This window comes from Perca flavescens, chromosome 10 (genome assembly GCF_004354835.1).
Source record: "Perca flavescens isolate YP-PL-M2 chromosome 10, PFLA_1.0, whole genome shotgun sequence".
Classification (NCBI taxonomy): domain Eukaryota; kingdom Metazoa; phylum Chordata; class Actinopteri; order Perciformes; family Percidae; genus Perca; species Perca flavescens.
The window spans coordinates 11547660-11560642 of NC_041340.1; the positions used below are offsets into that span (position 1 = coordinate 11547660).

The 12983-nt window shown below is 40.6% G+C and overlaps 1 protein-coding gene across 1 annotated transcript in view; it reads left to right on the forward strand.

The window, feature by feature from the left end:
• Positions 1 to 12547, forward strand: part of slit3 (slit homolog 3 (Drosophila)) — a 240956-nt gene extending 228409 nt beyond the window's left edge. Inside the window, exons 34-38 of the mRNA XM_028589367.1 lie at positions 9525 to 9679; positions 10271 to 10428; positions 10947 to 11104; positions 11239 to 11444; positions 11550 to 12547. Of these exons, the coding sequence (XP_028445168.1) occupies positions 9525 to 9679; positions 10271 to 10428; positions 10947 to 11104; positions 11239 to 11444; positions 11550 to 11803 (931 nt within the window). The 3' untranslated portion in view covers positions 11804 to 12547. The remainder of the gene's footprint in view (positions 1 to 9524; positions 9680 to 10270; positions 10429 to 10946; positions 11105 to 11238; positions 11445 to 11549) is intronic.
• The last annotated feature ends 436 nt before the right edge of the window (positions 12548 to 12983 follow it).

The window sequence follows — 12983 nt, forward strand, 5'->3', positions numbered from 1 at the left end:
ACACACAGAAAAGTATGCAGAAAAAACTAAATTATTAAACTAGAACTAAAGAACAAAAGAAGAAGTACTGCTCAGGTTCAACATGGGTTAAATATTACAAAAAGCAAACAACAAAGCATTCATTCACTCACATATATTAAAAATCACTTACCGGTATTTGTATCAATAGAATGAAACTCCTGTACTATATAACATTTACAAGATCCAAGTCTTACAAAGGTACAAAAGTAGTGTGCACGGGCACTTAAAAATACATAAAGTACACACATACCAGTACATAATAAGTAAAGGTTTCAAGGATCTGAGGTTTTTATTTATAGTACTTTAAGGACTTTACAGTAGGTGCTGATCTGGCCAAGCACACACAAATCCACCAGCATATTCCGTGTCACACACACAGTAGCAGATCCATGTACGAGCACTTACCTCTATAAACAAGCACGAACAAAAAATTCCTTTACAATCCTGACTAGACAGTCATGTCCCTGAGTGAAACCCACTAGGTAAAACTTCAAAAAGTGGAAACAAAAGCCCTCATTCAGTGGGTTAGTCTGTGTAGCCCCTCGGATATTATACGATAAACTACATTCACAGTTTCCTAGGAATGGACATGCCATGGTAAGCTATGGAAACAGCAATGGTAATCCAGGAAAAGAACATGATGAAGTAATCATACAGAAGGTTAGCACAAATGCATTCACATAATCATTAAAGACACTGCCAAAACTTTTCCTTGCATCCAATCTTCAGTTGTCAAATATTAAGGACATTATATCTTTTTAAAACAAGAAAGAACGTAGAGTTTTTGATGAATTTTCTGAGGCATACATATAACATGCCATGTTTAATGAATTATTAGCCGTTTAATGCAGCGACAAACTATGTAACCTATTATAGATATGAGCCTGAGGGGACATGGACTTCTTTTAGCCATATGAAGACTACTGTATGTGATAATTCAAGACAATACCACAGGGCTTTTGTCATAGCATAATTATCTTTATCATATCTTCTGTTCTGACACAACTCACAAACCACCATGAACAATACTTGTTCCTGGTGAAATTTGGCTATAATAAAATAATACATAAATTAAAAACACATTCACAGCATATCATATAGTACAGTATGCCTCACTTTTTCCTTGCCATTTTAGAGGAGCACGCAAAACTGACTGAAGGGTGGATTGAGAGATGTCAAAAGGCGAAGGGAAGGTGTATAACAAAAAGGAAGGAAAAACAAAGGAAATAATAAAAAGAGAAAAGAAAAGAACAGAAAAGGATTGCCCGACTTTACGTTGAAGTATACAGTGTGTGTGTGTGTGTGTGTGTGTGTGTGTGTGTGTGTGTGTGTGTGTGTGTGAGAGAGAGAGAGAGAGAGAGAGAGAGAGAGAGGGTCCATCCTTGTCTGGTGCTGATTGGCTCATATTGATTCTGTCTGCTTCTCTGTCTATACTCTCTGTGGCATGAGGAAAGAGGAAGAGCGATGTGAGAGGGATATATGACACAAGATTCAATCCCATGTATTGTTTCAAAGTATATTCAGTTAACACAGTGCAAACCATATAAAACCCTTGATGATATGTAACACATTCTACATCAGCAGCAATATTTCATTACCACATCGCTGGAATAAATACCAATAACCAAAAGGACTACTGGCAAGATAATAAGCCACCAGCCTCTAGACTGTATTTGGTAGAATGTGGAAGGAAGGTAAATGCATTGGAATAAAGCATCTTATACTGCATCTACATTACTGTAATAATGAATGTCAAAAAAGAGTTTTATTGCACAAGGCAGGGAGTGGGCACTGCTCTGCCAGTCCAAACAGAGCTGATATTTCCAGAGTTTTTTCTTGCAGCGGCCAGCAGATAATGGAAGGTGTTAAAAAGGCGGATGGAAAAATAGCTTCAAACATTTAGTCCAGCATGGAAAGGAACAAAAAAAAAACTTCAACTTGAAAAAGACCCAACAATACCACTGGTGTGAGACAGAGGCTACCAATCATCTTGACCAAGGTCTCATTTTTTATGGCAATTATATCAAAGTATACAGTATTATATAAATATTGAAAATGCTTGTACCACTTTTCAACGATCGCACCAGCCAGGGTAAAAATGCCAACTGCAAATGAAGGAATGGAGGAGCGAGAGAGAGAGAGAGAGAGAATGAGAGACAGATGCTAGTGTAATTGGATGAATTAAAGGAGAGAGAGAATGAAGTGAGAGAAGATGGAGAGAGGAAGGAGGAGAAATGAAGGAGAGAGTTTATTGTTTTCTCATTTACTGAGCATTCTTCTCTCTTTGTATTTCAATCAGTGATTTTCTTAGCGTGTGACGTCTGGCTTTGTGGTTTTGGCTCTGCTCTGTTCTATTGTCTCTGTGGATAGAGACAAGGTCACAGGAGGAGGACAAGGAGGTACTGGTAGCCTTACTGCTTCTGATGATAATATGCAGCTGGTTCATAACAAATTTGACTTAAGGATTAGGACTTTACGTCATATTGTAAATCCTGCAAGTAGCTGTGGGAGAAGAAAGTTGAAGCCACAATTTACTACGTCAAGGGCATCTGTTTCTGCATCAGGCATTTAAATCATAATTAATTTAAACCCTCTCATGTATGTGTAGTTTCAGAATTTGTATCTAATAGGCATGTGCCCACAGGAAAACATGCATATATTAAAAATGATTCTACTTGATGTATGACATGCAGGGGAGAAATGATCTTTGCATGCTATACAATTTAATGCTCGGTGTTGATCTGTTAATGGCCGGATATATTTCAAAACGGACACCCATGTGGTTTGGTTTATGCTGTTTGGTATCCGCACAAACATGTTCACACGTTTGTCGACACATATGCTCCATGCATACAGTCTGCTCTGTCATAAATTTTGGGCGGTCTGCGTCAACCCTGCAGTCAGTGTGTGCCATGTGGATTCAAAAAGTATAATTTGGGCTAGGACAGAACAATAGGACTCTTTTTCTCCTAGTTTCTTTTAGAGATGGCCCGATACCACTTTTTTGCTTCCCGATACTGATTCCGATACCTGAACTTGCGTATCGGCCGATACCGAGTACTGATCCGATACCAGTGTGTCATATATTTTATTATGTTTTAACAGCTGTATACTACTATCCCTGTATGGATGTGATATAAATTCTATCTTTGTTGTCTGTCTGGCTCAGAAACATGAACAAACACAAACAATGAATGCCGTAGAACTTCCTTTTATTCTCCAGTTTGACAGTCAGTTATAACGAAAAAAGAACATAAATAAACTACTTTAATGTAGATTTTCTTTAGGGCTTTATTACGTGGTATCGGATCGGTGCATTAACTCCAGTACTACCGATACCAGCGTTTTAGGCGGTATCGGAGCCGAACATCTCTAGTTTCTTTGCCATTAAACACAGTGCACAGTGTCAGCATTCACAGGTTTTAGAGCATTGTACTCTACATTAACAGAGATACTGCCAGTGTTGTAATATGATGATGACGTATTTAGCAGTGTTTCAGTTTGCTTATGAGATCTGCTAGTTTTCTGTTATGCCTGTACTTTTATATGTATTTATGATAATGCACTTTGTTCCAGATACATTGTCAGACTTTCACAGTTTTGAATGTAATATTGATGTGTAGAGGTTATTTAGTTAAGTGTAGCATTGTGTTTGTGAATGTGAACACTGTATCCTGTCTTTATTGACCTTTGATAAACTGATGTATACAAACACCTCAATAATAATATGATGCTGTATTGAACCCTGTAGGTAAATTTAGGCTAGAGCACAGGGTCAGCTGTAGAGCAAGATCCCTGGCGCTGGTAGAGACCATCACTTGCTCAAGGAGACTTTGGGAGGGCGGATATATTTTAAGAGGTCGTCTGGGTAGAAAGACGGTTTCGTTGACCATAACAGCAACTTGTCACTCTGTCTGGTTTGCTGGAATTGTTGAAGTCTGTACACTTTCCATTTCTGCGGTGATATTCTGTTTCTTCATATGAATGAAACTTGTTTGTAATCTGGGTGGGTAGATGAGTAGAAACCACTTCTCCCAAATGTGACCTTAACCAGAATATGTGCTGTTCACAGTACATGACACATTGTGAAAGGCAGGAAGAGGACAAGAGGAAGGGATGGTTAGAAAGGAAGAAATGAAAAAATGAAATGAGGGGGTTAATCTAATTATCTGGCACAGATGGGGAGGGGTGGAGACTGGGTTGAAAAGGTCGAGTAGAAGAGAGAAGAGGACAGTCAGAGAGATGTATGGATGCATGGAAAGACAGATTGATCCGTTGAGAGGCAGACATAGATGGAGAGATAGCCAGAAAGACAGATGGATTGACTGATGCTGGGCGGAAGGCAAGAACAAAACAGCAGACAACACGATAAAGAGATAACTGGGTAGAATAGGTTGCCCGCCAGAGGAGAAAACTGGAGAAGTAAAACAGATGGATAGAAGCGGTCAAACTGAAAAGACCATGAGACATGGTTGAACGGCAGGATGGATGAAAGGAGGGGAGGGAGTGAGGGATTACAGAGGGATGGAGAGAAAGAGGGGGAAAGTAAACCACAGAGTGAGTCAGGGAATTATCCTTGTCTGGTGTTGTTAACTTGACACGGGCCACGCCTGAGAGGGAGACGAGCAGACAGACAGAGAAGCAGAGAAAGACAGTGTAAAAGAGAGACAGATGAAGACAGGAAGCGACAAAGAATGTACAGTAGCGCAGAAAGAAAGAGTTGAATGAGAGATATAGAAAGTGTTAAACTGGAAGACACAAATGAGACAAGAGAGCATAAGAGAAGGTCCACAAGAAATTTGAAAAGTGAGAGAAAGAAACAGAGATCCATAGAACGACACATGTCTGAGCACAATGCTAAGCACTAAGTAAACACAGTCTCTATGTTATGTTTAGCATTAGCAATCTGGAAGGAGACGAGGCCCAGCTCCAAACTCGGGGCTCATTTTACCACAAGCCTCTGTGTATTACTTTGTATGTGCCATCTTTTGATTGCATGAGTCTGAGCATTGCAAATGGCCTATCTCATCTGCCCTAATTTGGAAATACATTGTAAACGTATTCAAACCGCATGGCCAGACAGGCACAGCAGAACGTCCTGCCACCTATCAACTGATACTGTCCAGAATGGCGTAACTATTTAACCACCACAATCTAAGCACAACAATCATGGCAGATCCCGAACATGGCACTGCCTGTACAGTTACTGCGGTTGTACAATTGAGGGCCAGGGACCGGTGCCAGTCCCCGGGATGTTTCTGAGTGATCCCTTGGTTGGTTATCTTGTGTAGACACCAGAGAGCCAGGAAGGGCATTATGTTCAAGCCAGTTTTTGACGATGAGCTGATATGTAGCAGTAGTGGCCAGACCATGATACATTAATGTAAAACTAATGCTGGTAAAATGGTAAATTACAGAGTCACCTCAGTTTTAACTGTACAATTTGGCTTTGGCATGCATAATTGTTTGTGAGGCTTTGATTGTTGGATACGTACAGTGTGTCTTAGAGATCAGATTAAGTTTGCACTATAAAAGAGAGATGGAGTGGGACAAAGAGGAGGCATGGAGAAGATATGTAGACCCTGGTACACAAACATGCAGAAAAGATACAAAGAAAAATGATGCATGGGCGTACACCTATAGACACACACACATCTGCCAGGATGACATCTGGACAGGAGGTACAACCTGCAGTGAAAAAGAGAAATTGGATTGGAGAACAAAGAGAGTGAAGCAAAGAGAGGGAGGAGCGATGGAGGAGTGCAGAAAAAAAAGGAGAAATCTCAGCAGGGAGGACGGAAAGATCCAGGGGTGGTAAGCACATGCTCAATGGAGACAAATATGTTTACAGAAGGGAAACATAAACTAGCATCCATGTCCAACATAACGTTAGGAAGTCGGGCTGTTAGATTGCTTTTCATAACATTGTACAGGTGTTCCTTTTATTGTGTCCACCCCTAAATACTCACAGTGTATCCCATATGTCACTGTATACACCCTCCATACACACCTACAAATGAACCCAGTTTCTCCTGGTGTTCGGCATCTAAAATAAATAAGCTACGATATGTATATTCTTGCATACTTAGACTGTCACAATCATACAACTTTTACATGCAGTTTCTGGTTAGAAACAGGTCTTACAAAATGACTTTATGCCCAGACTTAGATGAGTAAAGTGACTGAATGTCCGACCTGAATCTGGCTCTTTAAACCCACCGGGCTGTGGTTAAAACAAACAGACAATCCTTGAACATTATAGGCTTAAAACACTCAGAGGCAATTCAAACATTCAAATACTGAAACCTTATAGGCCTGAAACAACGAGCACTCATTCCTGGATGTCTGCATCAAAACACTACAAATTCACTATTGAAAAGTACAAATTTCATCTGAACTGGCCGGCCTGGTTTAATGAAAGCTGAAAAAAGAAAGAAAACAGTGAAGGAGCTCGCCGTTCAGCAGCTGCCGTCTTGGCAATAACTAATTGAGGTTACCACGGCAATATGGGACTGGGATGCCTGTCTGCTGAACTTCATTTTAATCATATTTGGCTGCTAAACACACACACACACAGGCTCATACTTCCACACATGGGAGCATATACCCTCACACACATGCAAACTCAAAAACATGCAAATAAATACAAAACTGACTTCGACATACAGACACACATGCACATATATTGTGCATTTACAAACATACTGGTAGACAAACACACACTTGCATGAGCACATAATATATTAACAAAAACATGCATTCACAAACAGACAGGATTCATGCATGCATGCACACACTTACACCACAAATGTGGTTTAGAAACATTGTAAGTAAATGATAGCAGTGCCTAATTAGCTTTAACAGTGTAAGTGGATCTGTGCGGTTGTTTCTAATCCAAATATTTTTTTTCAGTTTGAGATATAGTGAACGACCTGTAATTACTTCTGGGTTTGTATTTGATTTAGTTATATTGGGAAAAAAAGACAGTTTTGGGTTTTTAGGAAATTCTTTTATTGGTGAAGTTTATTTGTGAGTGTATGCGGTCATTCAGGGTGTATTTGATTCTGGACTGACAGGAAATTGACGTCCCTTGTGGGTTTGGTTGAAACACGATGAGAGAAAGAGAGGGAGAGGGGCAGTTGAAATCTGTTATGGCTGTGTGTTTGTTTTTATTGAATGTCATAATTGGTTGCTTTTTACTAAACACAGGGCCAACACAGCCAACTTGAGAGAACCTGAAATACACACACACACACACACACACACACACACACTCCCCTGCAGGCATCTGCTCCGGAAGCACTGACCATTAGTCATCTACTGCCACCTGGTGGAGCTTTAGTGTCAGAGCAGGTTCACTGTGTGTGTGTGTGTGTGTGTGTGTGTGTGTGTGTGTGTGTGTGTGTGTGTGTGTGTGTGTGTGTGTGTGTGTGTGTGTGCGCGTGTGTGTGTGTGTGTGTGTGTGTGTGTGTGTGTGTGTGTGTCAACTTGAGTGTGTAAAGTTCAAACCTGAGCAAAGAAAAATCATTTTGAGAATGTCCTCAGCCATGTGAGCTGCTTGTTTGATTTAACTTTCCAGACACTTGAACACATTTAAAAGGGGATGAAGTGCTTCTGGAAGGAAAGTGGAGAAGATGGAATTACTGTTGTAAGGGAGGAAAAGGAGGGCACAGCAGAACAAAAAGAGAAGAAGAGAGGATACCAGGAAGAAAAAAGAAAACAAGGGAGAGGAAGTGGTGAAAGAAAGGAAAGAAAAGAAAGATTGCACATGTATGGAAAAAAAGAGAAAAGGCAAAGCAAAAGAAGGAAAACAAAGTAAAGATAGGGAGGAGGGTAGTGAAAGAGAGAGCTAATCTTTCAGGCTAGCAGACCATCATTTTGTTTGGTTGCAGCAGGCCTGTTTGAGACTGTTATTAAATTACATGTCTCCTAATGGAAACCATGTATTGGTCTGTGTTGGGTCTACAGTAAAGTAGGAGCTCTTATGTTAGAAACCGCCAGCTAAATGCTGAATTAGATTGATGTTCAGAAAAAACGGTACGTGTTTTTTGCCATTGTTGATTGCACAAATGGCTTTGTTACTGCTCCATCCTAGCAGCGGATTTAGTAATTCCAAAGATTTGATTCTAAACTTTTACCCAATTGATTTTTTTTTTAATTACAAGCCAAATATGGTATGATGTAGGAGAAAATGCAAAGAAAGTTAATAATTAATAGTAATGTCTTGATTATTTGTAATACTTATGATGTTCTTGTATATGTTGAAGACCCTAGTTACTGCTATATATGTAAAGCCATGTAACATGAACAAGTCCCACCAGTACAAGACCTTAATAGGTGTGTGTATATATATTAATTTATTGTTATTTATTTTATTTTCATATTAATTTCTTCCACTTCTCTTTCCTTAATTATTTTCTTTTTTATTTAATATGCTCCATCTTAATCCTCTTCTTGTTCTACTTCTTTACAATCGTAATCTTTGTCTCCATCTCTTCATTATTATCTCCTTCTCCTTCCTCTTCTTCTAATGTTACTGCATCTGCTCCGTTCCCAGTTTTTGTTCTTTTGTATGGTCAGCATTTCTATGAAAGTCCCACTGGCCCACCTCCAGAACTCACAACCCTGCTCCATTGGCTGTTAATGTAACATCACTGTAATCTGAACACTCTATAAACAGCTGTCAATCAAAAGTTACTTAAGGCTCCTTAGCTAGTTAACCAATGAATGGCTGCAGACAAAGGGATGTATTGTCTTGATGTTTAGCTGTGGGAGTCTGAAGCAGACCACCAACGGAAAGAGTGGCTTCACTTCTTCTTTTGTGTTTTTGATGTCTGCTTGTTTTCTCCGGGTTCATGGAAGGAATAACTTGGGTGAACGGAGGCACAGTTAGCTTTACCACCCCACCATCTACCTCTCTTTCTCTCTCTGTCTCTCACTCTTTTGCTCTCTCTCTCCCTTTTTTCGGCTGTGCCAAACCACTGTCTCTATAGCTGTCTGTCTCCCCTCCAGAAAAAAAGCACTTAGTGGGGGAATCTCAGACACACACAGTCACACACAAGCACACACACTTTCTTCCCAGGGTCAGACATGGTGCAAAAGGTCATGAGCCTCATTGCAGGCTCCTCTTCAGTGGAAACATGTATCTCACCAAAACAAATAGAGAGTCTCTTTCTTTAACACAACTGGATGAGTCTTGCCCCAAGGCTCCAGCCCATCTGAATATGCAAGCCTGTGTGCTGTGGACCCATTCTGGTCTGTTTTATGTCTGAGAATAACATTTCAACACAGATTTCCCTAATTTCTTTTTCATTTAGTTTGGTCGATTTGCAAACACAACAAAACAAAGAAAAAAAAAGTTTGGAGTCTTTTTTGGGTCTGGCATTTCCAATTTGCTCGATCATGTTTTTTCCTGTCTGGTGTAGAATTCAACAGTAATTTGTCATAATAGGAACCATACTGAAAGTCTCTCTTTCCTTTTTTTCTGTGTGTGTTTGTTGCAGCATAGAGTCGGTGAACGATGGCCTTTTCCACACGGTAGAGCTGTTGATTCAGAACCGTTCACTGAGCCTGGTTGTGGATAACGGTGCCGCCAAGAGCCTGGGAAAGCTGGCACGCCAGCCCTCCGTTGACCACAACACCCAACTTTACATAGGAGGTACGTACACACATACTTTCATACATAAACATCTAAAAATATTCATAGACACATGTTCTGAACATACAGATGTTACTTATGCCCGCCTTTTTGTGGTTTTGATCACATGTTGCCATGCACTAGTACATACAAACATGTAAATACACACACACACACACACACACACACACACACACACACACACACACACACACACACACACACACACACACACACACACACTAAATCCCAGCAAGGGATGTGGTGAGGAGATGGAGAACGGTTTTTGTTCAACTTTTCTTCAGAAAAAGGGGCAAGACACGCCCCCTGAGAACAGTCAGCCTTTTTTTCTAGAAAGAGACATAATGTTGCAATAGTGAGAGCTATGATGTTGATTTTATTTTACTGGCAGAATCAACCAAGAATGAAACCAGAGATGAGTATTAGCGTATTAATCAAGCAAACCTTTCAATGTGCTTTCTTTTTTCTCTGTTTCCCATATTTTCTTTCCATCCTTTTATCCCATTTCTTCCATCTTCTCCACTTTCATTTCTTTTTATTCACATTCTACTTTTTCCATAACTTCCTGTCTTGTTCTCCTTCATTTTCCAGGCGTACCATCTCAGGTGGTGGCCTCAGGTGTACGACCCAGCCCTGAACGTTTCCCTCAGGCTTTTAATGGATGCATCCACAATGTCCGAATCAACGGTGAGCCTCAAGACCTGAGTTACCGAGTCGCAGGAGTGCGACCACATGGGGTCGACAGCAAGGTAATTACACAGGGAAGATTCATTTTTGGCTAAAGCGGCATCATGTATATTATGCAGCATCCTTAAAAGCCATATTGAGAAATGCATTACCTCTTTTGGTGATATCACTTGTCATAACCCTTTCAACTGTAAGTGTGTCTTGTAAGCATATTAGCAAACAAAGTTATGTTTTGTGAGGGAAAGCAGACGCAGCCGAATTGTCAAGGAACGAAATTATAGTGCAAAATCTTGTGACAATAATGCTGCATTTTGAGGGGATTTAGACCAAGGATTTGTATGTTCAAGATCAGTCCAAATAAGCACCAGATTTTCATTATATAAGCAACAGTAGAAACCATTTTGACAGACTTTTAGGTCAACAAACCCATGCTGGTAGCAGCTGGAGAAAAGAACAGATGTCATCCCTCCATGTTGGAGCTCTATTTACACTGGCCTTCCAGTGAAGGCTGTAGCATTCATGCAACATCAAAATGTTTGTCAGGTTACAGTAGTTTCTCCCTTTCTTGTTCTGTCACCAGGGTGAGGGCATTCTTGCAGGGTGCCATTCCTGCAGTGTGTGCGCCCAGGGTGCGTGCAGGGAGGGAGGAGAGACGGGGGTAACATGTGATTGTCCTCCAGGTCGCACCGGGGCCTTGTGTGACCAGACAACAGCACCCAACGCCTGTCAGAACAGCAGGTAAGCCGAGACAGAAGCGACTGGGCAGAAATGCATGGATGTAAATATTTACACTGAGTCATATGCGTGTACTGTATGTACGTAACCCAAAATAACTCAAACCTGTCTTCCCTCTTTCCTTCCTCCAACTCCAGATGTGTTCATGGTCTGTGTGTGCCGAAAGGTCAGTCCTACAGTTGCCAGTGCAGTGAAGGCTACCAGGGTCAGTATTGCGATCGACGGCAGGAGCCTCCAGCCTGCAGGGGGCAGCGCTGCGGACACGGGGAGTGTCGTGTGTCAGAGGGAGGAGAGCCGGTCTGCCACTGTCAGCCAGGCTTCACCGGGCTTACCTGTGACACCGGTAAAGTGGAGAGTATTAGAAGAAGGAGATAGAAAATATGCCAAGATTTGACAAATATCAGTGCATATAATGTGTGTTTTATGTCCTTTCTCCATTAATGTCCAGAGCTTACATGTCAAGGAGAGATGGTGAGGGAGCAGCTGAAGCGCCACCACCCAATGAGAACATGCACGTCCACGACCAAGATTCCCCGCATGGATTGTCCCCGATCCTGCCAGGCAGCAGCACCTCCGGGTGTTTGCTGTGGCGTCACAAAAAGCAGAAGGAGGAAGGCGGTTTTCCGCTGCACCGACGGCACCTCGTACTCCGAGGAGATGGAAACTGCTCTGGAGTGCGGCTGCTCCAAGTGCCCGTTGTAACAGAATCGCAGTTTGTTACGTTTGTTTTGCAACACCCACCGCTGCCATTTTGTGAATTCTACACGTCAACAAGGCTGTCGCTCTGAGATTTTTCCACGTTGAAAAGCACCATCATTATGTGATTTTATTTACACATTCAGTTTGACTGCCGCCAATTTGCTGTCAAGAGAAACCACAAACGAAAACAAAAATGGGACATGTGTGCGTGTTTTTTGACAGAGAGAAAATATATTGTAAGATATAAGTGAGAAAAAACATAGAACTTATTTTTATTATGGATTTTTTTTTTCTAAAAGATGATAAAAGGACTGATAAGTTGTGTTTTTTAATATGTTGATTATATAATGTGTTACATAGTATGGAAAGTTATTTTGTACCTTGAAAGAAGAAGAAATACACAGCAAAATAGATTAACATTCCTTAAAAGTATATGAATTTATATGTATGTATAAATCTATATAAATATATACCCTAACCCAATGAATTCTATATTTTCAAAGTGTATTTGCATGATGTTAATCTGAGTGCTGATTATTGGGAGGCTTTGGACACTGTGAGAGGAGGGCTGAGAGAGAAGATTCCACAACAAGGAAAAGTTGGCAGTCTTTGGTAGCCATCCCTCTTGGAGAGAAAAGGGAACTGTGTGTGCCTAGCTAACCTGCTTCACTATATAATGGACATCATCCTCACATGTGAGTTCTTTGAGAAACCATAAAAGACTCTTTACACAGAGATGATTCAACACATTGCTCTAATGTTGCGTTATTCTTTAGTTTGCTGTTGCACACCAGACTTCTGAAAAATCTGAAAGTAATGTGCTCATTTATTAAGAATTAAACATTATAAATGAGAAATTCCCATTCAAATCAACAATAGGGGAATCATACTGTAAATCCAGCGTAATGCTGAGTATACACCTATTAGCTGCTGAGATTTAAAATGAGTTTTAAAACAGATAGCAAGGAAATTCCCGATGAGTGATGAGAGCTCTCAGCACAGGTTCAGAACCTGAAAACCATTTATAATCAAACTGTCCTTTTTTTTTTCTTTTTTTTTTTAAAAGAGTAACTTAATTCCATGCTGAAAAAAAGTGTTTGACTGCATCCTGTGGTTGAATGTTTTGCATCACTGCTGGGTGTAGTCCGTTGTGATCAGGAGAGTGCTTTGTTGCACCTGGAAC